Here is a 25,879-nt window from a genome sequence, read left to right on the forward strand (position 1 = left end):
GAAACTTGTCCTCCTTTTTGGGAACCACAAAGAGGATGGAGTAAAACCCCCTTCCCCAGTCCTCCGGTGGAACCGTAACCACTACGCCGTTCTGCAGAAGAGAATCGACCTCCCGCAGCAGTGCAGCTGCCAGCTTGGGCTCGGACGGGATGCGAGACTGGCAAAACCTGTCTGGGGGTTGAGAATGAAACTCTATGAAATAGCCTGCCGAGATAACCCGCGTCACCCAGGCGTCCGATACGTGGAATGCCCAAGTCGACTCGAATTGGAGCAGACGACCCCCCACCCGGGAACCCTCGGGTGAGCACCTGGCATCAGTCCGCCTTAGCGGGCTTTTTGTCAGTTTCCCGTTTGTCTTGACGGAAATTCTGTTTCCAGGGAGTACGGGATTTTTGAGAGGTCTTCTTTCCGGAAGACGAGGGACGACCCGATCCCCAAGAGGGCTGACCGAACCGTCCCCTGGGCCGAAAGGACCGACAACCACCACCGACACTAGACTTGCCAGACGTAGACGCCGCTGCTCTCCGCTGCGGCAAAGCCGTATCCTTTGCTTTGGCCTTAGCAATCAGCTCCGTGAGGTCAGAACCAAAAAGCTGACCGCGCTTGTACGCCAGACTCAGCAAACCTTGCTTGGATACAGCGTCTCCAGTCCACTGCTTCAGCCACAGCGCTCTTCTGACTGTGACGGCCGAGGATTGCGCTCTGGACAGAACCGAAGTAGTATCCAGAACTGCGTCTCTGCCATATCGGGCCGCCTCTTCCAACAACTGGATGAGTGTTTCTACCTCCGATAACGGGGTCCCATCTTGCCACGCCGTCCGTAGCTGATCCAACCACCGCAGAGACGCCTCACCAGCACACATGGCTCCTAAAGATGCTCGGAATCCATGACCCGCGGCCTCGTAGATGGATTTCGCCGCTAACTCTGTCTTTCTGTCTAGCGGATCCTGCAGACTCGCCTTCCCTTTAACAGGAAGCAGAGAAGATTTACTCAGCTGAGATAAAGGAACGTCCACCTCAGGAGAGGGAACCCAATTAGCGACCGTCTCCGTGGAACAGGGGTACAGAGCATCAAAAATCCATGTCCCCTGAAAACGCTTATCCGGACACAGGCGTTCTTTCTCCACCGCTCGCTAAGCTCATCAAGTGATGGCAGAGTCGACCGAGTCCGACGCGACTCCTAAAACAGCCGGGCCGACTTACCAGGGCGTCTCGATACCTCATCAGGCAACTGTAACGCCTCTCTCATAGCCACAATAAAGGCATCCACACGGCCCAAAAGCGAAGCAGAGCGCCCCTGCCGATCCTCTTCGTCAGAATCGGAGATCTCCCCAGCAGAGCTTGTCGGAGTTTCTGAGGCCTCCGTCTCGCTGTGCGGAGGGGACAGTACCGGCCTGTGGCGCTTCTTGCCACGAGAAGTCTGTTGGGATTTAGCTTATACCCAATGACCTAGAAGGCCAGACAGGCTATCAATGGAGCGAGTGAGCGCCTCCACTTTAACATCACTGAGCCCCCCGACCAGCGTTAAACTTGACGCCGTCGAGGACTCCTGCGTGTCAGATACGCGAGACAGATCCTGAAGCGGACCTGGGAGGCGGTCCGCGCCTTCTGGACCCTGATCCGACATGCCCTCACACAGAAATTTGAAAGGCCGAATAACCCCTTAAAGGTGTGGTCAGTAACTAGGACAGAGTGATCCCGTACCACAGCCTGTTCTTCCCAGGGGAAACCAAGCGCTGAAGGGTTACAGCTCCTCTAGGAGAGAAAGCTACCCCAGCTGCCCGACAGAGCAAGGTTTAAGGGTTAACTGCCTTCGAGGGGTTAATGCTGCAGACCGCGGACAACCTCTGCTTTTTTTAAAAGAGGTGTGCGAGCCCCAGAAATACCTCAGCTGAGAGGTAACAGCGGCAGGTACAGCACAGTCTGACTACCTTAACAGGGTTGCAGAGAGGTGCCCCGCGCTGCGGAGGTGAGAAAGGAACCTTCTGCCTTAAAGACAGAAGCGATTCACCCAGCTGGCCGCGGTGACTGCTCTTCCCGGTCGGAATGAGGGAGAGAGAGAGACGAGAGACGAGCTAGGAGCAGGAGGACGCCGCTCGGTATGGCCACCGTGCATGAAGAAGCCGGAAGAGGAAGGGGCGGGAACCGCTCCAGCGCGCGCTTAGAGCGCTTCCTGCCCGCAAAAGACAGGCAGCCGAGGGGACGCGAGGCCACGCCCCCCGCTGCCGTTCAAAAAAGCGCGCGGCTTCTCCGTCCTCCGCTCCCGCTCGTCTGACACCTCACTGCAGGGATTCCACCTGCGGATAAAAAGAAAAAAACAGCAGTCACCGCATTGATTAAAGTAGCAGCGGCTGCCGCAGCAGCCGCTGATGGACTCATACATACTGAGCACTTACCCAGCTGAGCGCCACAGGGACCCCCAGGGATGTGTGGCACCGTGGCCCTTAGCTTCCCCCACGGTGGAGAGCGCAGGGACCCCACAGGCGCGGTTTGCGTTTCCGCCAGGAAGCGCCCTGTATCCCCCGGGGCCGGCAGGGTTCTGCGGGGACCGCCTTAGGGGGTACGCAGATCCGCCAGGGGAGGGATGGGGGTCCCAGCAGCGCTGAGACCCCCTGAGACCTCTAGACCAAGGGGGATCCAGATCTCCGGGATAAAAATAAAAAAATCTTCTGAGGAGCTGCAAAGGCAGCGACTATCGTCTGCGACCTCAAATTTTAGACTGGAGAATCATGGGAGTAGGAGGAGCCTAGGCTGGAGGGTCCGGTCGCCACTTTTTATAAATCTGAGGTGAACTATCCTGTGGGGCTCCGCCTACCCACTAGTAATGATGTGACACCCCAGGGGTCTGGTTGCCACAGTAATAGAGATATTATGTCTGAGAGCAAGTGGGAGGTTTCTCTGGTCAGGAGAGCCTGGAGTAAAGTTCCAGACACAGGAAAAGATACATCAGGAGCTCTGTAGGAGCAGAGGCAGAAGGCCAGGGGCTGTGAGCAGAGATATAGCTCGCCCTGGCTGAAGTTACTAAAACCGGACACAGGAGTCCGAGGCTGTGGGGACTGATATATACCCAGCAGCAGAAACCAGCCGGCAGGGGATTCCAGGTCCTCTGGCCATAGAAGCCCGGAGGCTCAGTCACAAAGAAGGGACCAGCGCCGCCATCCAGGAGCGGAGGCTAACAGAAGGCCCCAAGTCACCAGCCATACGGGTGAGCACCACACGGTATACTCAGGGACGTGGGCTACTTGTAACCGCTGACAGCAAGGTAGCCAGGAAGAGTGCAGATAAACGGGGAGGCCTACAACTCCACCTGGCCAGGGGAACTCCTGCTTGCTCTCAGACTGACCAGGCCCCTTATACTAGCCAGTACTCCCGGGAGGGTCTGCCTTGTACCATCAGTAAAGACCCTGAACTGCACCTCACGTCTCTGTGATTCCTTGCCGCACCAGCACCATTAACATTGGGACCCTCACACCATCACTCCCATCATCTCTCACATTAGCTGCCCTGAGGCAATACTTCTCCCATGGGGAGTTATCCCATACTCGGCTGCGCAAACAACATCAGCCTCAGCGGTCGGCAGCGCAGCGGCGGTCCCCACTGACCGCAATCCATGGGTGGCGTAGTCGGACATTTGCTATACATTAAGACTGCCACTGGTTTGACCACCCTGGGCACGGACCGGGTCACCGCCACACGGAGACTACAACCCCCAGCATTCTACAACAGGTCCGATTCCGGGTTCCCCTGCACAACACAGGCCCAGGGGGCGCGTCAATGATCCTGTGTCTCCCTTCCTTCCCTTCTGCTGCTGAAATTCAAATTTAGAAAATTGCTAAATTTTCAAAATTTTCGCCAAATTTCCGTTTTTTTCACAAATAAACACAAGTGAAATTGAATAAATTTTGCCACAATCATGAAGTACAATATGTCACAAAAAAAAGTTTCAGAATCAGGGGGATCCGTTGAAGCGTTCCAGAGTAAATTACCTTAGAAAGTGACAGCGGTCAGAATTGTAAAAATTGGCCTTGTCATTAACGTCTAAACCACCTTCGGGGATAAGGGGGTTAAACCTTCACTAAACTTCCATATTAACCCATGGCCTTCATGTATAACTTCCATCAGTACATTATTTTTTTCACCCTAAAGCACCAGAAGAAGTATTGAGTATTAAATACCATCACTAACCACAATACCAACCCAAGTACAAATCTATGATGTAATTTGTGGAGAAAGTTGGCAAAGTCCGAGTAATTGGGGGGATTTTGCAATTTTTTTTCTGAAACACCAACACACTGGGAAAACTCGCTTTAAAAATCCTGAGCTTGCCCCTGGGGTTACAGTACTGAAAGAAAAAGGACATTTGTCACGTGCGCTTTATCTAGAGAAATCAAGGACCTGAAAGGAATTAAATGAATTCTCAGTGGAATTTTACGTTGCCGCCAGTTCCTTACCATTGCCATAGGCCCAGTCATCATTTATCCTGTGGCGCACCATTTGGTAGATAGCTGACATGGTTTTCATGTTGCTCTTTCTCCACTGTCGTCCGAGGTATTTTGTCTGGAGCTTCAGAAGTTTTAGCACATATAACTGCATCATTGCCTGCTTAACCTTCAGAGCACGTTTTAGAATGGGGGCAGATTTAAATACCACCAACATCTGATAAGAGAAGACAAGAACATAAAACCGCAATTAATGTTTAATTACCATGAAACTGTTATTTCCACTGTGGAGATCTTCCCTACATCGGTGTCCTAAAACACAATTTCAAGAATACATCAAAATGGCTTAAATGTAGTTAAAACGGCTCTCCGGAATCTTAAGCCCCCTATACACAAGATTGCTGTTGGCTGAACGATGGTTAGACTGGCAGCGATCTCACCCGGCACTCGCACACACAGGAGCACTTTCTCCACCAAGTCCCCCATGTATTCTCTGTAACAGAGTCAATACCAGACACTGGTGCCCATGGCCAGATCCTTAACTTCCCTGACAATCATCTGTCCAGGGCCTACAATCACACAAGACTTGTCAACTGGACCTGTCGATATCAGAGGGTTCAGCTGACGTTAGTCTAATGGATGGGGGATGGGGACACTGGTGGCCTATCAGCTATGAACTGAGCATTGTATGCTGTGTGTACTAATTTTAATATATAAGAAAATAATTTTGGTGAGTCCCAAAAATAATTAAAATCCTCAATTTATTACAAAATAGTTTAAAAGATCATACAGGTTGGGGATACATCTCAACGCGTTTCTGGCAAAAAGCCCTTATTCACTGAGATACAGATTCCTTATGATACATGGTATAAAAACAAATGGTAACCAACCGTTGATCAATAAACACATATGTTAACAATCAATCACATTAAAGAATAATTAGCATAATCACAAGGCTAAATCACAAGGAAAACCAGAAGGAGAGGAAAAAAAACCTGCATTCAAATCCCTAAGATTTAATCTAGGTAAAGAGTATCATTCCTATGGTTCATGACGTTGGGGTATTTTGTTTCAAGTTTAATGATCAAAAATAATTCTCTTAGGAGGAGTTTTTTCCTCCAATCCCCTCCTCTAATAGGAATATCCACTTTTTCTAGCCCATAGAATGAAAAATTGTTTAATTCCCCTTTATGTCTCTCTACAAAATGCTTGCATGCTCCTGAATAGGATGCGTTTTTATTTTTGAGGTTGGTGACATGTTCTGCCATCCTTTTCTTTAATTTGCGTATTGTGCAGCCAATTTATTTTATTTTACATTCTTTGCAATATATGAAACACACAACATAATTTGTATTGCAATTAATAAATCTTTTTATATCATTGGCTGCATCAGTTTTTTGAGTTTGCAATGTATATTGGCACATCGTACATTTGGAACATGCACATTTAAAAAAACCTTTACAACTTAGCCAGATTTTTTTATCACTTTTTTGTGGCCTGTATAGACTTGGGGAAAGAGTAGCACCTAATGATCTCCCTTTTCTCGGCACACATACTAAATAAAATCCTGAAAAATGGATTAAGTCCCGATCTTGGAATAATATAGGGACATATCTGTTTAGAATATTTTTTATTTCCTGAAATTGGCGGCTATATGGGGTACTGAAGATGTTTTTTTTGTCCTTATTATTTGATTTTGTTGTAATTGGTTTCTGGCTGTTATTAATACCATCATCTCTGTTTAAATGAGTATGTCTCACAAAAACTTTTTTTTAATGCTGAAGCAATATGTCTTTTCTTATACCCCCTTTCCATTAATCTAGATGTTGCTACATTGGCTTGTTCATTGAATAGTGTGATATCAGAGCTATTCCTATAAATTCTATTTAATTCACCATAGGGGATTGAATTCACAGTATGTGCGGGATGGCAGCCGTCTGCTCTAAGTGTAGTGTTCCCACTAATAGGTTTTCTATAGTTGCGATATCTAACCTTTTGTTGTTTAACATTCCCTAATGAGAAACAAACCCAAAAAACTGATTTTATCCTGCGGTTCAGTATAAGTAAATTTTAAATTTACATCATTAGCATTGATATAGGATAAAAAAATATGGGATTTTTTCCACTTCTCCGACCCATATTAGTAAAACATCGTCCAAATATCTAACATATAATTCAATGTTATTTTTAAAAGGATTTTTGTCTGTGAAAATAGTGCTTTCTTCCCACCATGATACAAAAAGTACGGCTAAAGATGGAGAGAAACATGTATTATATATATATTAATATATATCCATATTGTGAAGACATGGGTCAGTGGGTGCTCTTGTCCGCTGGCCCGGCTGTCTTTAGAAAGATCGCATGGACCAGGGCTTATACCACTGAACACCCGCTCTCTTTTACTGTGGGCAGAACACTACTCAGACAACACAGGGTGATAGTAAATAGTGTGGTAATAATTTATTGAACCACCAACAATTAATAACATATAGAACAGTCCCAGCAAAACACAAGATGGTGCAAATTACAGAGTCTCACCCTTCCGCTGGCTCGCCAGGATTAGGGTAGTGAGATATGTGGCCAAGTGACCTGATTGAGACGATTTGAAGAATCCAGGTTGGGACAGAGTTCAGCAATGTTCAATGGATCTGTTCTGTATTTTTCCAGCCAGGGTTGTGGTCCCTTAGGCTGACATCCTGTAGAGTCTCTCAGAACAGATGCAGAGACCCCCTTTTTATAGTTCACATTTGTCCTTTCAAGCCATGACTCACAGGTCAAGGGTCAGGGATCATGATATTAATTCACAATGCTCGAGTATCCACAGCTCATCCCCCAATGTTGGCAAACACCCTACAATGGAATTGAACATATCTAGCAAACATCCATTGTTCAACAACCCTGAGTCGCCGTATTGCAAAACTGGCAGACAATAGATTGTAGGAGCGGATGTAAGATGTAGATAACAGCCATTCATCAATTACCAAATATCAACTCTAGTGATCAATATTCAGGTTTATAAGAACAATAGGCTGTGTTGACCAACCAAAGAAGAACACAAGTTCAAAGGTCAACATAAAAATAAAGGTATATTGCTCCTGGCCTATGGAATGTACAGTACAGACCAAAAGTTTGGACACACCTTCTCATTTAAAGATTTTTCTTTTTTTTCATGACTTTGAAAATTGTACATTCACACTGAAGGCATCAAAACTATGAATTAACACATGTGGAATTATATACTTAACAAAAAAGTGTGAAACAACTGAAAATATGTCTTATATTCTAGGTTCTTCAAAGTAGCCACCTTTTGCTTTGATGACTGCTTTGCACACTCTTGGCATTCTCTTGATTAGCTTCAAGAGGTAGTCACCGTAAATGGTCTTCCAAAAATCTTGAGGGAGTTCCCAGAGATGCTTAGCACTTGTTGGCCCTTTTGCCTTCACTCTGCGGTCCAGCTCACCACAAACCATCTCGATTGGGTTCAGGTCTGGTGACTGTGGAGGCCAGGTCATCTGGCGTAGCACGCAATCACTCTCCTCCTTGGTCAAATAGCTCTTACACAGCCTGGAGGTGTGTTTGGGGTCATTGTCCTGTTGAAAAATAAATGACGGTCCAACTAAACGCAAACCGTATGGAATAGCATGCCGCTGCAAGATGCTGTGGTAGCCATGCTGGTTCAGTATGCCTTCAATTTTGAATAAATCCCCAACAGTGTCACCAGCAAAGCACCACAACATCATCACACCTCCTCCTCCATGCTTCACGGTGGGAACCAGGCATGTAGAGCCCATGCGTTCACCTTTTCTGCGTCGCACAAAGACACGGCGGTTGGAACCAAAGATCTCAAATTTGGACTCATCAGACCAAAGCACAGATTTCCACTGGTCTAATGTCCATTCCTTGTGTTCTTTAGCCCAAACAAGTCTCTTCTGCTTGTTGCCTGTGACTCGCCCCCTGGGCCGTGGAGCACTCGGAGCCGGGCAATCGGGAAACGATGGGGGTAGTAGTGGCAACCCGGTTCCGTGGTTCAGGGTGGTCAGACCATTGGTAGTCTGCGACGCGCTGTTGATGTGTCCGACTACGCCACCCGTGGATTGCGGTCAGTGCGGACCGCCGCTGCCAGGTAGACCGCTGGGGCTAATGATGTATGCAGCTGGGATAGCGTGACTCCCCACGGGAAGAGTGCGGCCCCAGGGCAGTATAATGGAAGATGGGGGTGATGGTGCAGGACGTCCCAGTACCGTTAGTGCTGGACGAGCAAGGAGCACACAGACAACAGGTTGCAGTCCAGGGTCTTTACTAGAACAGGTGAACTGACCCACAAACAGGCCCGGCTAGGAGGGGGCCTGGACGTCTGAGAGCAAACGGGAAATTGGCCCTGGTCAGGGTGAGAGTGTAGGCCTACCGTGCTCTCTGCGCTCCTTCTGGCTATCTCCTCCTGGTAGGGTAACAGCCCACGGTCCCGAGCTCACTGTGTCCTCTCGCCCGTATGGTTTGCAACGTGGGTTCCTTTCTACTCCCGGCCTGGCACGGCTCTGCTGGTCCCTTCTGCTGTGGCGGAGCCTCCGGGCTTCTTAGGCCAAGGAACGTACAGTCCCCTGCGGACTGGTTATCTGCTGTAGGATGTGGAATCCTCACAGCCTCAGACGCCAAAGTCTGGTAAATTTGGTTCTTTATCTGCCAGGACAGGCGTCCTTCACCTCTTGTCCCTGGCTTGTGGCTCTCCTACTGCCACCCGTCCTCTTAGGGTGCAATACAACTGTCCCTCACTGCTCTGGGACACCTCTCAATCCAGAGACAGGTCGTCCAGTTCTCTCTAACCCTGCCCCCAGTTCCAGCTTTTATAGGGGCAGCCTGCTCCCCCTACTGGCCTGAGACAGAAGGTATTGCATGCTAATGTTCCCCTGACCAGAGAACCTCCCCCTTGCTCTCAGACACAGCTTTATTATATTTGTGGCATCCAGGCCAGGGTGACACATTCCCCCCTAGTAGAATTTAGTACTCCGGGACTAAACAGTAAACAAAGATAATATACATGACTATAAAACATTAGTAGACAAACGACGCACAGATTGAGTTCTTAAGGTCACAGTGTGGTCTGTGACCGGGTGTCCATATCACCAATACAACGGGGAGCCTTAACCAGGTGGGGGTCTGTCCTACCCCAAGTCCTTTACAGTCTTAGTTCATTCCTTGGTCAGGCTCCGAACGCAGTCCATACAAAGTCCCGGTTATTAAAAGTCCATAACCTTTGAGTCCGTACGGTAACTGCAAGAAACTGAAATACACTATTAATAATCATGCAGGTAACTTGGCAAACATTTCAACATTTGGCAACATGGTTATTTACAATTTTAGTGCACCCTATATTCTCCAGCGAGCGGGTATCTGACCCTTTGTGCTCCTGGTTGACCTCCTTAACCCACTGTCTGGTGGTGGATCGACCTGGCTTTCCCCACTAGCGTTAGGGGTACAGCTACCAGCTGGGTGTACAGGTAGGGCAGGCAGCTGTCTGCGGGTCCTTTGGCTCACCGCAGGCATGGCAGGCTCACTGTCAACAGAGGGTTGACTCTCCTGGGCTGCTGGTTCAGGCTCTTCTGCCTCTGGAGCTGCTTGCTCTTCTTCACCTTCCGGCTCTGGTGTAGGTTGTTGCTGAGCCGGTTGCGGGAAATGCTGGACGGGTACCACTATGGCATCGTTTATTCGAGTCCAGGACTGGGGGAACTCTCCGAGAACGGTGCTGATCATTTCTTCCTTGTCCTCTGCGGGTTCAAGATCACTTTGATCCTCTTCTGCACTACGGAGTTCCTTGGGGCACCTTTTTAGGTGGTCTCTGGAGACGGTACTAGTGGTTTCTCCTCCATCCTTGGTGATCACACACACCTTCGGGTTGTCGTGATCAGACTGCAGTACGGTGTAGGGTTCCCTTTCCCACTGGTCGTCCAACTTGTGAAGCCTTCTCTTTCGCTTCAGGACCTGCTCACCAGGTTCTAGGGGACCAGCAGGGGCGTGTTGGTTGAAGAGTTTTTCTTGCCTCTCTCTCACCTGGGCCAGGCTCTTCTCCACACTCTCCTGTACCTTCTTGTACTGCAGTTGCCTTTCCTTAAAGTCAGTTAGGGCATGGGGCTCCCCTGAATACTTAGGCAGCCAGGCCGCTCCAGGGATGTAGGGCAGGGAAAATGGCATCACCGCTGCTGCAGCTGCGCTGGTGGTAGTGGGCGCCTCTGTGTCCGACATCTTCCTCCCCCCTAGTTAAGCGTGGCCTACCTTCCGACGATCCTCTTCTGTAGGCCGCGGCTCTGCTGATGCTGCTCCGGACGAGGACCTTGCGTCGCGTCCTGATGACGTCAGTGTCGCTCTCTCTCCCTTCCAGGACCTTGCGCAGCGTCGGTGCGTGGGGCGGAGCTTCGGGTCTCGCGCGGTTTGGACGTCCATGCCCCTCTTCTTCCCGCGCGGCGTCCTGAAGATTGCGTCCGATGGCGGGAAAATGGCTGAAGATGGCGGGAACCGACAGAAGATGGCGGGAAACGGCTCCGGATGGCGGGAAAACTCTTCTTCAGGTACGTGTACAGTATTTTTCAGGCACGCAATACCCGTTTGTGGCGGGTTGGTTACTATCCTGCCGACTACCCCAAAGCTGACTCGCCCCCTGGGCCGTGGGGCACTCGGAGCCGGGCAATCGGGAAACGATGGGGGTAGTAGTGGCAACCCGGTTCCATGGCTCAGGGTGGTCAGACCATTGGTAGTCTGCGACGCGCTGTTGATGTGTCCGACTACGCCACCCGTGGATTGCGGTCAGTGCGGACCGCCGCTGCCAGGTAGACCGCTGGGGCTGATGATGTATGCAGCTGGGATAGCGTGACTCCCCACGGGAAGAGTGCGGACCCAGGGCAGTATAATGGAAGATGGGGGTGAAGGTACAGGACGTCCCAGTACCGTTAGTGCTGGAGGAGCAAGGAGCACACAGACAACAGGTTGCAGTCCAGGGTCTTTACTAGAACAGGTGAACTGACCCACAAACAGGCCCGGCTAGAAGGGGGCCTGGACGTCTGAGAGCAAACGGGAAATTGGCCCTGGTCAGGGTGAGAGTGTAGGCCTACCATGCTCTCTGCGCTCCTTCTGGCTATCTCTTCCTGGTAGGGTAACAGCCCACGGTCCCGAGCTCACCGTGTCCTCTCGCCCGTATGGTTTGCAACGTGGGTTCCTTTCTACTCCCGGCCTGGCACGGCTCTGCTGGTCCTTTCTGCTGTGGCGGAGCCTCCGGGCTTCTTAGGCCAAGGAACGTACAGTCCCCTGTGGACTGGTTATCTGCTGTAGGACGTGGAATCCTCACAGCCTCAGACGCCAAAGTCTGGTAAATTTGGTTCTTTATCTGCCAGGACAGGCTTCCTTCACCTCTTGTCCCTGGCTTGTGGCTCTCCTACTGCCACACGTCCTCTTAGGGTGCAATACAACTGTCCCTCACTCCTCTGGGACACCTCTCAATCCAGAGACAGGTCGTCCAGTTCTCTCTAACCCTGCCCCCAGTTCCAGCTTTTATAGGGGCAGCCTGCTCCCTCTACTGGCCTGAGACAGGAGGTATTGCATGCTAATGTTCCCCTGACTAGAGAACCTCCCCCTTGCTCTCAGACACAGCTTTATTATATTTGTGGCATCCAGGCCAGGGTGACACACCTGTCCTTAGCAGTGGTTTCCTAGCAGCTATTTTACCAAGAAGGCTGAAGAGATGTGTCTGCTGCTAGAATTCTGTGTGGCATTGACCTGGTCTCTAATCTGAGCTGCTGTTAACCTGCGATTTCTGAGGCTGGTGACTCGGATAAACTTATCCTCAGAAGCAGAGGTGACTCTTGGTCTTCCTTTCCTGGGGCGGTCCTCATGTGAGCCAGTTTCTTTGTAGCGATTGATGATTTTTGCAACTGCACTTGGGGACACTTTCAAAGTTTGCCCAATTTTTCACACTGACTGACCTTCATTTCTTAAAGTAATGATGGCCACTTGTTTTTCTTTACTTAGCTGCTTTTTTCTTGCAATAATACAAATTCTAACAGTATATTCAGTAGGACTATCAGCTGTGTATCCACCAGACTTCTGCACAACACAACTGATGGTCCCAACCCCATTTATAAGGCAAGAAATCCCACTTATTAAACCTGACAGGGCACACCTGTGAAGTGAAAACCATTTCCGGTGACTACCTCTTGAAGCTCATCAAGAGAATGCCAAGAGTGTGCAAAGCAGTCATCAAAGCAAAAGGTGGCTACTTTGAAGAACCTAGAATATAAGACATATTTTCAGTTGTTTCACACTTTCTTGTTAAGTATATAATTCCACATGTGTTAATTCATAGTTTTGATGCCTTCAGTGTGAATGTACAATTTTCAAAGTCATGAAAATACAGAACAATCTTTAAATGAGAAGGTGTGTCCAAACTTTTGGTCTGTACTGTATGTCTGGAAGAAACATTAAGAAGAAAAGCTGTGCCATCACACAGATCTATATCTATCTATATATATACACACACACACACACACACAGTTAAGTTATTCCTTCTATCCTTAGCAGATAGGCCACCAGTATTCTATTGGATGCGCACCAGCCACATCAAGGCATACCTCTTTGATGGGACCCCAACTATTAGACTCGCTTCTCCTGGGTCAAGGCCTTTAAAATGACGATAGGATCCAGAACTGATTAAAAACAATGTAAGGGCTCCTTCACAAGTCAGCACTCATATGAGAAAAATTATTTGTGTTATTCATGGATAGCACTTGTACGTATTATAGTCTATGGGGAATTTCACTTCTGATTTGTGTTCCTATGACTGAGTTGTTCGTACAAAAGCATGGAGACTTGTTCCATATTGATCCGAGTGTCAGATCAAACTAGTCAACACAAATCTATATGTCCATGAAAAAAAAAACAGCACTAGGATACCATCCGTATGCGGTCCCTTTTTCACTGACTGTTTATTATGAAAAGCTTGAGAAACCTTCATTTTTTTACTTCATCCAAGAAAAACTGATGAAACTCTGACCAAACTCTGATGAAAATCAGATCAAAAATACCATAAAACATGAACCGTTTTTGCATACGAAAAAAAAAATAATTAAAATATGAAGGATGGGAGGAGTGCTCAGCCAACAAAGGAGAAAGTTGATTCCTACAAAAAACCAATCTGACCATACCGACTAATAGAATAAAGGAATTGTAAACAGGTGCAAGCTGTGGTGACTGCAATATATACATCCTACCTTCCCTTTAATTTTGTAGGTTTTTGAGGCAAGAGAGGTATATATGGAAAAGTAGGGTCTCATCACAGAAAGGGACGACTTGTCATGGCTTGTGGGCACACACAAGTTGCCCAAGTTATAAAGGACAAGTAGCAGTAATGTGGTTTAAAATTCATATATTCAATGTTTTCTTGTTATGTTATGCAATGTTTGCTGCTGCCCTCTTTGGTACTGATTGCAGACGGGGGGCCGTGTGTCTGCTGCACACTCACCATGGTACGGGAATGCTTCCATTTAGTGAGCTTGTTGAGGACCCTCAGCAAATTAAGGCTGCGTTCACACATTGCGTATTTTCGCGCGCTTTTTTGCGCGCGCTTTTTGAAAATACACAATGTGCTTTGTGTCTGCCAGCAAAGTGAATGGGAAATTCACTTTGCCGTTCAGACACTGTGTAATTTTACGCAGCGGGAAAGCGCAGCTGCGTAAAGAATTGGCATGTCAATTCTTTACGCAGCTGCGTCCTGCGCTTTCTCTCTATTGTGCCCATTATAAGCGATGGAATTACGCAGCGGTGTTCACACACTGCGTAATTCCATCGCTTTTTTACGGAGGCGCAGGATGGATACTCACCTATCCGATGTCAGGGGAGAGGCGTCCGGTCCGGTCCGCTCCAATCCCGCGCTTCCAGCATCTGCCGGTGAAGCGATCAGCTGTTAGCTAACCGGCTTGTAACCGGTTGGTCAGCTGATTTACAAGCCGGTCAGCTGACAGTCTGCTGATCGCTTCACGGCAGATGCTGCAAGCGCGGGACGGAGCAGACGCGTCTCTCATCCATCGGGTAGGCGAGTATCCATAGTCTGTACATACACTGCTAGGGACACACACACGACACATAGACACACAGACACAGACAGTACACATGTCACACTGAAATGAAGTGTGACATTACACATGTCACCCTTCATTTTCACACTGCGTTTTTTGCTGCGCTTTTTTACGCAGTGTGTGAATGGAGGTGCTTTTTTTACCTGCTTAAAAAAATGCAGGTAAAAAAGGCAGGAAAATACGCAGCGTAAAAAAACGCAGGGAAATACGCAATGTGTGAACGCAGCCTTATGCAGGAAAATAGATTTCTCCAGCAAAACTGATTATTGTCCCCAGACTCCTGCATGATGGAAACAAAACAGAATACATGGTTCTTATTCTCATGTCCTTGTCACAGTCCTACAATATTTTTTTACACTAGGACACAAAAAAAGTAAGTAACGATTTCTTATTAACATATTTTCAACATATGCAGTGAATTGCTTTTACAAAAATGTACTAAGGTCTTTTTACATTTGCTTTTATTTCAGAGATTGAAAAGTAATGAATTGCAATGTCACAAACATTGCTTGCCCAAGCTAGTAGGATTAATGGTCTATATTTCTTAATCAATATACCATGTACAAAGAAACAACTAGCCAGACATCATTCCCTAAAGTAACAAATTATATATGCAATGGAGCCATTATCATAAAATGTGATCCTATGATAGTGCATAAAAATAAAGGACACACCTAAAGCAAATACACAGGTGAATCCATATTGTATGAATTGCAGTACCAGCAAATGGCCACTTGGTGGCAGCAAAAATCTGTTTTTCTCTCTATGTAGAGATAGATCTATAGATGGATAGATTAGATATAGATATATCTAGATGGAGAGAGAGAGATCTATTTATCTATCCTACAGGGAATATCTTACTAGTAAAGTTAATAGGAAGCCATCGTCACAAAATTACCTGTTGTTTAACTTTTAAAGTCTGTTTTTTATGTGATATATATTTTTTTCTTCCATTTCATGATCTTTATAAAAAAAACAAAAATTAGCAATCTTGCAATTTATACACTAGCCCATGGGGCTTTTTTAGATGACTAATTCCTGTAGTTTCAGAAAGACTTTTCAGCAGGCTCGGTATGATCAGAGGCGGGATTATAATGACAGGTGACACCTCTATACACAGCTGATAACATAGGATCCCGCAAACACAATAGGTGATATCACAGCGGTCCCTGCTCTCCCTCCCTTCACAATGACTTTTGCACACACTCATTAGATGCTTCAATACAAAAGAAAGGGTGGTTGGGGTTTGACCATTATAGTTAATGTGCAGGTGTTTTTTCCTGAAACGACAGGAAGTTAAAGTCTAAAAAAGCCCAAATGGCCAGTATACAAACTGCAAGATTACTTTCTTTTTACTAAAAAGATTGTGATATGAAAAAAATATTGGCAAAAATGTTAAAATAAAAATAAATAATAATACAATTTTCCTATGATATCTTCCCTCTAAGTAAGAAAACAGTCATTAGACCAAGAGGGATAGAGGATACTGCCTTTACAATTAGCAAAGGTTTATGTAAGCCCTCATAGGCTATACTATACTGTAACTTTGGTTGCTTGACTTTTAGTCTACGCCAAACCGCCGATAGATTGCAGGTAGATTGCAGTCACGTTCAACTTGCATTTTGTGATAGTCAGATCACTGTTTCTTTAGATGCAATGCGACCCCATTTACAGTTAGTAGGTGTTATGTTGCAGAGTATCATTGTGATCATCATGTATCCCTAGCCTTACCCATAAAACGTCAGGAAAAAAAGCACAAAAGATGGTGCTCATCTTGCAAAAGAAAAAGGCTATGAATGTAAAGTTGCTGTCAGCTACAGATCTCTTACCAGGCTTTCAGCTGTAAGTTCAGGCAACTCATGGACAACACATGATGGGAACTCCAAAATAGAAATACTAAGGAATCAAGGAGAAAACACAAAAAATAACAATTTTTGGGGATTACTACTGTATATACATCTATGACTTCTCACAGCTTTAATTCAATAATCTTTTTTTTTATAAAAAGACTCCACTTTTCTTTCTTTCCTTGGGCAGGAGGGGGAGCTAAAGAGTATACAGACATTACAACACGGGATCACAGCTGATTCATTTTGTGAGGTAAGACATTTCACTGCCTGTTTTTAAGCAATGTTTTACCTGAAATAAAGAATCAGCTGTGATCCCGTGTTGTAATGTCTGTATCCTGTCTTTTGCTTCCTCCCCTGCCCAGGAGATGTGGTATGATCAGACCATTGTCCAGCACGGTCAGACACGGCCATTACACAGTACACAGCAGGGGCACATTTATAAGATTATCTCAGCACAGGAACATTTTTTTAACACATCCAAATGTGGATCTTATTTTTATTCCAAGATCTAGTGAATAAAATTAACTTTTGTTCATGGGAAAACCCCTTTAAGTGCATGAAAGCACAAGTATAAGAGATCAGGGCCATAAGTAAAATCTAATTTATACAAATGTAGCCTATGTTCTTTGTGGTAAGGGATAGGTGCATTTTTTGTTTTATGATCACCAATAATGGTCCAACCACAGATCCCGATGATCCTGTTAAATCGGGTCATTAAACCTGCAGTCAGGCCATGAACTGCACCTGTATTATGATCGTGTGAAACTAGTATATGGCAAAACATGACAATTACATGCCAACTTTGCCAAAACCAAAGCTTAATCAAGTGAAAATTAAATGGAATCTGTACCCATATTTGAGCGATCTGACCTATTAACATGGGCATACAGGTTGTAGACTGCTGAAATTAGTCATCCTTGTATGCCTCATGGATGATGGCTTGTTGTTGAGAAATCTTTATCACTTTATGTAAATGATCTCTTCAAAGATATGGGGAGGACAGTGCCTGAAGATAACGCTGTCTCCTTGCTTCATTATCCTATATATGTCTCCTCACCTCTCGCCATTGTGTCTGTGACGTCAGGTGCGTGGTTAGAAGTCCCGCTTCTGCGCATTCTGACTGCCGTTGCTCCTCTTCACTGTTCCGCCCTTCTCTTTAGCTTTACTTTTGTTCTGCGCAGACGCCGGAGAGTCACTGTAACTTCGGCTCCCAGTGTTCTCCAGCATGCAGAGAAGGTGCACTCCTGACTTCCTTCCTCCCGCCTTGCATAGTAAGCATGTTATTTGTAACTTTTCTGGCCGCCGGAGAACACTGGGAGCGGAGGTCACAGTGACGCTCTGGCGCATGCGCAGAACAAAAGTGAAGCAAATGCCCATAGAAGGAACAGTGAAGAGGAGTGACAGCAGTCAGAAAGTGCAGGCGCGGGATTCCCAGCCGAACCCCTGACGTCACAGAGACACAGTGACGAGAGGGGGAGAGAAATATCAGATAATGAAGCTCTGGAGGCAGGGATATCTTCCAGGCAGTGTCCTCCCCAGAGCCTGGAAGACGTAATTTACATAAAGAGATAAAAGATAATTTCTCAACAACAAGGCATCTGATATGAGACATACAGGTATCACGCTCCTCAGCAGTCTATAACCTGTATGCCCATATTAATAGGTCAGATCACTAAAATGTGGTGACAGATCCCCTTTAACAGGAGGGCAAATGTGAAGGAATCAGTCAGTACGTTATTACATAAGAAAGTAGTGATATGAATGTTTGGGCACTTTTATCCCAAAAAGAATGATATCTTTGTAGAGATCCGATGTGCCAGTCACAAGAAATTTATAGTATAAGTCTTGAGTAAAATCAGGCCAGAAGTGCACTGGGGATGTTAATGTACTTGTACCTTATTTTATATTGGCCATATCACCACTTCTATAATGTAAAACCGTTCTGACAGGTTCCCTTTCATAGTTTCTTTATATGGTTCAGTTTTGACAGCAGTTTCTCTCTAGGGGAAACAAAATGTATGGTGAAATGTAGCATATGATCATTGAATAACACTTTGTAAAACAAGAGGGTTAATGGACTATTCACAACGTGCTTTATATTGGACCAAAAGAACACCACCATTACAATTAGCTACATAAGTAGCAGCAATCTAGAAAAGAGAGTTTTCAATGAGAAGAAAGAAGTAAGTCATGTACTGTACAGTGTCCCCAGGGATAATCAGACTACAATGGGCTTTTGTAACCTGAAATCTCATCCAATTAATGCCACAGTGCCAAACTGTGCCACATACAACTGTCTGAAAGACTCAATCTATCATAATGTGCACTGAACAAGTGAAATGCCAGTGACTAACAAACCAGTGCATCAAACTTGGTGCAGGCCAATAATGGGCTCTGTATTACGGTATGACTGGTGGTCTACTTACGGTATGACTGGTGGTCTAAGTAAATCTACAAGTACTGTACTGCTCTTTACCAGTGTATGGCAAGTTACTCTTTGGCTATGAAATGAGGATGATTTTGTTATATTTCACTGAGCTCTGACTTCTGTACAGGATCCTCAACAAAGAAAGTTATTTGCAGCTTCCAGCAGCTGTTCCTGGCTGTATAGGCGGGAGATGATGCCCTCATCATCTCCTGCCTCGACTATTGCAACCTCCTGCTCTGTGGCCTCCCTTCCAACACTCTCGCACCCCTCCAATCTATCCTAAACTCTGTAGCCTGACTAATCCACCTGTCCCCCCCACTATTCCCCAGCCTCTCTTCTCTGTCAATCTCTTCACTGGCTCCCCATTATCCAAAGACTCCAGTTCAAAACCCTAACCATAGTATACAAAGCCATTCACAACCTGTCTCCTCCATATATCTCTGACCTAGTCTCCCGGTACATACCCGCACACAACCTCCGATCCTCACAAGATCTTCTTCTCTACTCCCCTCTTATCTCCTCTTCCCACAATCGCATACAAGATTGCTCCCGTGCATCCCCCCAACTCTACCCCAACATATCAGACTCTCTCCTACCGTAGAAACCCTCAAAATGAACCTGAAGACCCACCTCTTCCGACAAGCCTACAACCTGCAGTAACCACCGCTCCACCATACCGCTGCACGACCAGCCCTACCATCACCTACTGTATCCTCACCCATCCTCTGTAGACTGTGAGCCCTCGCGGGCAGGGTCCTCGCTCCTCCTGTACCAGTCGCCGTCACGTTTTGTTCAGGATTAGTGTAATTGTTTTTGCTATGTATACCCCTTTCTCACATGTAAAGCGCCATGGAATAAATGGTGCTATAATAATAAATAATAATTTAGCCCTTTATCGCAAAAGCCTATTTCTCAGATGCTTCATTGGGGAACACAGGAACAATGGGTTTATATGCTGCCACCTGGAGGCTGACACTAAGAATACATACATCTTAGAAAAAAAAAGATTCCTCTCCAATAGGTTACTCCTGGGCAGAAGTCACCCAGCTGTTCAGTTTAGCTTAGTGTCATTCGGAGGCACACATGGGTCTGAGTAGCTGATCCGTCTTAACCTTAATTAGGCAGGTTAGGAACTAACCTTCTTCCCCTTGTCTTTCTGAAGACGTGGGCTGTGGCCCGAATTTTTCAAAGGATGGGTAACAGAGTGTGAATTAAGTCACTCTTTGTACAGCCTGTATCCTCTCTCATGAGTATGGCAGGACCATGTACTTTCACGATCGGCAATCCGGTACCTGGGCGGTTGGTCCTTTGACTCCTGCCCGCCCTGCCACCATAACACGGCACGTTTGCATGGAGCAGAAGATGGAGTCCAGACATACCGGCACCTGTATGTAGGATCAAGCTTCTTTTTTTCAAGGTGTCCCCAGATTTTCTGCCCTTGGCAATGCATCATCCCTGGGTAGTGCACCACGTTAGACAAAATTAATGGTTATTCTAGTCTCCCTTTGAGGTGGTTATTTGAGTACTTTGGTTCTTATGAGATCTTGATCCACAGGGCGGTCTCCATTTTACCTCAGTCTTTCACCTGGAGTCATTAATGGCTGGGTTAGAAAATGCTAGCAATGTTTCCATCCTTTCAACTCCAATGGGAGAGCTGGTCAAGTCCATCTCTTTCAAGGCTTAAAGCATGTCATTCAGATGATCAATTTTTTGTTGCATTACCTGGACAGCCTGGGAGTTTGGAGATTTTATGCCTTTTATGGTCTCCCAAGAAGCCTATTACCTCCACTAGAGATTCCACTGGTAGGTGATGGGTCAGGGTGAAGGTCAAGGCGCTTCTACATTCCAGAGGAATCTTGGTCTTTCCCCATCATTGCAAGATTCTCCTCTTCTACTCGGCTTCGGGCCTTTCATAATAGGTTTGTCTGGCAAGGATTAGGAAACAATGCTCTTAGAAGTCACATTTCTACCATTACATTTAAAAAGCCTCTTGTTCATAAGTGAGAACCGATCGGCACTTGTCCTAAGGTTAAGGTGGTTCCCCTTTTTAATTTTTGCATGCCTGTCTTGAGCCAGGGCTGACTTCCAAGGGTCAGGTTCCTGCCTTGGCTATCCTGTTCTAGCAAAACTTGACTTGTAGGATTCAGGTCAGGATTGCCCACCTGGGCAGGGCGAACTCAAGGCTACTGTAGTAGTTACCCTGCATCTGGGTAACCTCAGCTCAGTCCTCTACTTTCAGTCCAATCAGATATATCTTTCCATTTCGGCTTTCCAGCAGGATGATTTTAACTCTTTAGCTATTTCTTCCATTAGGCGAGGCTCTAATGAGGAGGCTCTCACCTGTCTTTCTCCTTCTCTGGAACACGAATCTAAAGGCCCCGTCACACTTAGCGACGCTGCAACGATCCCGACAACGATACAACCTGTCAGGGATCGTTGCTGCGTCGCTATGTGGTCGCTGGTGAGCTGTCAAACAGGCAGGCTCACCAATGATCAGGGGAGCAGCGACATCGTGGAAAGAATCTTTCCACTATGTCCTGCTCCTGGTTATGAGCCTGCTGAAGCAGGAGCAGGCTGGTAACTATGGTAAACATCGGGTTACTAGGGGCACACGCGCACCTAGTAACCCGTTGTTTATCATGGTTACGAGCCAGCTAAAGTGAGCGGTAACCTCCCGATCACTGTAGCAGAGTGGTAACCATGATAAACAACGGGTTACTAGGTGCGCGTGTGCCCCTAGTAACCCGATGTTTATCATGGTTACCAGCCTGATCGCTGCTCCCGCTGGTCACACACTGCGATGTGTGCTGACCAGCGGGAGGGCAACGACCAAAAAATGGTCCAGGACATTTTGCAGCGATCAGCGACCTCACAGCAGGGGCCTGATCGTTGCAAAGTGTCACACGTAGCGACATCGCTGGTGAGGTCGCTGTTGCGTCACCAAAACCGTGACACAGCAGCGATCTCGCTAGCGATCTCGCTATGTGAGACGGGGGCTTAAATCACATTGGACACCTGTGGAAATTTCTTATTCTTCAATTCTGACCACTGTCACTTTATGAGGTAATATCTCTGGAACGCTTCAACGGATCCCACTGATTCGGAGATTGTTTTTTCGTGACATATTGTACTTCATGATTGTGGTAAAATTTCTTCGATATCACTTGCGTTTATTTGTGAAAAAAACGGAAATTTGGCGAAAAGTTCGCAATTTTCAAGCCCTTAAATCAGAGAGATATGTCACACAAAATAGTTAATAAATAACATTTCCCACATGTCTACTTTACATCAGCACAATTTTGGAACCAAAATTTTTTTGGGTTAGGAAGTTATAAGGGCTAAAATTGACCAGCAATTTCTCATTTTTCCAACAAAATTTTTTTTTTTCTTTTTTTTTAGGGACCACATCACATTTGAAGTCATTTTGAGGGGTCTTTATGACAGAAAATACCCAAAAGTGACACCATTCTAAAAACTGCACCCCTCAAGGTGCTCAAAACCACATTCAAGAATTTTATTAACCTTTCAGGTGCTTCACAGAAATTTTTGGAAAATGGAAGAAAAAATTGAACATTTACATTTTTTCACAAAAATGTTACTTTAGACCCCAATTTTTTTATTTTTGCAAGGGTAACAGGAAAAAATGGACCCCAAAATTTGTTGTGCAATTTCTCCTGAGCACGTCAATACCCCATATGTGGGGGAAAACCACTGTTTGGGCGCATGGTAGGGTTTGGAAGGGAAAGAGCGGCAATTGACTTTTTGAATGTAAAATTTGCTTGAATAATTAGCGGACGCCATGTTGCATTTGAAGAGCCCCTGATGTGCCTAAACAGTGGAAACCTCCCACAAGTGACACCATTTTGGAAACTAGAACCCTCAGGGAACTTATCTAGATGTGTGGTAAGCACCTTGAACCCCCAGGTGCTTCACAGAAGTTTATAACATTGAGCCGTGAAAATAAAAAAATCAAACTTTTTCCATAAAAATGATGTTTTAGCCCCAAATTTTTTATTTTCACAACGCTAAGAGGAGAAAATGGACCCCAAAAACTTTTGTGCAATTTCTTCCAAGTACGCCGATACCCCATATGAAAGGGAAAATACACTGTTTAGGCGCACGGCAGGGTTCAGAAGGGAAGGAGCACTGTGTGACTTTTTAAATGCAAAATTGGCTGGAATTGAGAGCGGACGCCATGTCACGTTTGGAGAGTCCCCTGATGCACCTAAACAGTGGACATCCCCCACAAGTGACCCCATTTTGGAAACTAGACCCATCAAGGATTTTATCAAGGGGTATAGTGAACATTTTGAACCCAGAGGCACTACACAGAAATTGATAACATTAGGTCATCATATTGAATAAGTTGTCATTAGTCTTAAGCGCAAGTGCTCGCTACTTGAGTTTGCATTGGGTACTGCGGTATATATCATGTATCGTGGGTGCTCGAGTGACATGCTCAAGTCCCCGTGCATGGCAGGTAATCCCCGCGAGGTTATTCTGGCCGTGAAGCATATGGGGCGGGGACTCGAGCTTGTCACTCGAGCACCCGCGATACTTGGTGCATACCCGAGCACCCGATGCAAACTCAAGTAGCGAGCACTTGCGCTCAACACTAGTCCCCATATCATCATCATTTTTTTTTTCTTTACTTTTGAAAAAATCCCAACCCCAGCACAACCCTAACCCCAGCACAACCCTAACCCCAGCGGTAATTTTTTCCGCCTTTCCTCGTGCGGTATAAATGATTAGACGACTTTATTCTTCTGGTCGGTGCGATTACAACGATGCCAAATTTATATCGGGTTTTTATGAGCTGTCACACACGAAAAGACGCTTTTTTTTTTTTTGCAAAGACTAGTTTTCGCATCGCCATATTTTGAGAGCTATAATTTTTCCATATTTCGGCCGACAGTCATGTGATGGCTTGTTTTTTGCGGGACGAGTTGACGTTTTCAGTGGTACTATTTATATTTACATTCGTCTTTTTGATCGCGTTTGGCGGTATGATGATAAAGCATCGTTTTTTTGCTTAGTTTTTTTTTTTACCGTGTTCACTAAAGGGGTTAACTAGTGGGACAGTTTTATACTTCAGGTTGCTCCGGACGCGGCGATAACAAATATGTGTACTTTTTTTTTTTCATAATATTTATTGATGGGTACATTATATTTTTATTTTTTGGAGATTATTATTTTTTTTTTATATTTTTACAATTTAATTTTTTTTTTCACTTTCTGACACTTTTCTTACTTTTATACTTTGTCCCACTATGGGACTCTCACTTTTTTCAGTCTGATCGGCTGTATAGCATAGGGATGCAGCAGTATCTCTGTGCCATACATCCTGTCAGATCTGTACAGGGAGAAGATACTTTGATCACGCACATAACAACCACGGGACCCGGCCACAGACACCGCGGGATGCCGGCGAAGAGTTGGGTAGTGGCGCTTACCTCCTCTTGCCATCGGAATGCTGCGATCGACTTCGATTGCAGCGTTTCGGGGGTTAATGTGCTGGGAGCGGTGTGGCACCGCTCATTGCACGTAGTACCGGGAGTCAGCTGTGACAATCAGCTGACATCCGGCGGCGATCGTGCCCGCACAGCCTGTCTGCGGGCGAAATCACCAGGGCGTACTAATACATATCATGCTCATAAGGCCCAGATATGTATTAGTACGCCTTGGGCAGGAAAGTGGTTAAAATTGCTGTTGGGAGAAGGCGCCCTTCAAATATGAGAGACCTGGAGCAGTTTACAAAAGAGTGTTCCAAAATTCCAGTTGAGAGGTGTAAGAAGCTTGTTAATGGTTATAGGAAGTGATTGATTACAGTTATTTATTCCAAAGGGTGTGCAACCTAATATTAAGTTGAGGGTGCCAACAATTTTGTCCAGCCCATTTTTGGAGTGTTGTGTGAAATTATGTCCAATTTGCCTTTTTTGCCCTCTGTTTTTTTTTTGTGTTGTTCCAATACACACAAAGGAAATAAACATTTGCATAACAAAACATTTGTAATTGCAATAATTTTCTGAAACAATTTCAAGGGTGTCAACACTTTCAGCCACGACTGTATATATTACACATATTTATGCATCTGTAGCTTTGTCGCCTCATAAAAAAAGGGGGCCCAGACATTTCTTGCAGACGGGCCCCAAGCAGTCAATGTCCGCCCTTGTCACCAGAGAATTCCAACAGCATGCACTGTGAGAATTCAAAAGTCTGCAGTCACATAAAGGGGTTGTCCAGGATGGGAATCAAAGTCTGCAATCTGTCTAAGTGCAGAAAGAAGAAGATTCTCCAGCGGCTTGATGCCGAAACGTGGTGGTTCTGTGGTTTGCCGATAATATTGGATTTTAAAGGTTTGTAAAGAAAAAGTGAAGTTTTATGCTTACATCACCTGCCATTGCTGGAAAATCTTGTTCTTTCTGTATTGCTACTTCGACCCAGACTAGGGCGGCTCCGTGTGGTCATGTTCATTCTAACAAGGTGCTACTGAATCCGTTGAGCTAACTCTCCTGTTCCCTTCCCGGCTTCGTATTAACCCCTTTAAGTGGGTTGCCCAGGACTTAAAAGGATTTTTCCTTTTGAGTAAATGAAAGTCATCAGTTGCAGGTTGTTATAAAGAAACAAACCGTGCTGTACTCACCTCCCCGAGGTCCACGATGAGTCTTTGCCGCTGCTCGCGGTGGCCGGCATTGGCTGATGTCACATTAACAGTGCAGCAGCCAATCGCTACGCTCAGTGGCTCTGTCAGTGTAAACTGAACACCGCGTAGTTGACATGACTTTCAGGTCGCAGCCAATGTTAGACACTGGAAGCTGCTGCAGACACTTGCCGGTGGACTCGGGGAAGGCAAATACGGAACGTTTTGTTTCATTATTACCATCTGCAGCAGGGGACATTCATTTATTGAAAGGGAACAGGTGGGCACTCTTCGTCTCTTGTTTTGATTTTGAGCTACACTTCCATCCAGTGGACAAGAATGTTAAAGCAGATGCTCTGTCTTGATATTTTGAAGTGACTATTTTCGTGGAAGAGGCTCAGTATATC

General features: G+C 46.0%; 1 protein-coding gene across 1 annotated transcript in view; it reads right to left on the reverse strand.

Annotated features, from left to right (window-relative positions):
• The window catches only part of LOC141227838 (striatin-interacting protein 2-like), a 30,341-nt gene extending 12,870 nt beyond the window's left edge, over window positions 1–17,471 (reverse strand). Inside the window, exons 1-4 of the mRNA XM_073667265.1 lie at window positions 17,462–17,471; window positions 16,528–16,600; window positions 16,384–16,450; window positions 4,452–4,656 (exon numbers count right to left, since the gene is read on the reverse strand). Coding sequence (XP_073523366.1) covers window positions 4,452–4,656; window positions 16,384–16,450; window positions 16,528–16,600; window positions 17,462–17,471 — 355 coding nt within the window. The remainder of the gene's footprint in view (window positions 1–4,451; window positions 4,657–16,383; window positions 16,451–16,527; window positions 16,601–17,461) is intronic.
• Window positions 17,472–25,879: the final 8,408 nt, after the last annotated feature.

Source organism: Phyllobates terribilis, unplaced genomic scaffold (assembly GCF_046119375.1).
Source record: "Phyllobates terribilis strain yellow unplaced genomic scaffold, ASM4611937v1 Scaffold_422__1_contigs__length_1607790, whole genome shotgun sequence".
Classification (NCBI taxonomy): domain Eukaryota; kingdom Metazoa; phylum Chordata; class Amphibia; order Anura; family Dendrobatidae; genus Phyllobates; species Phyllobates terribilis.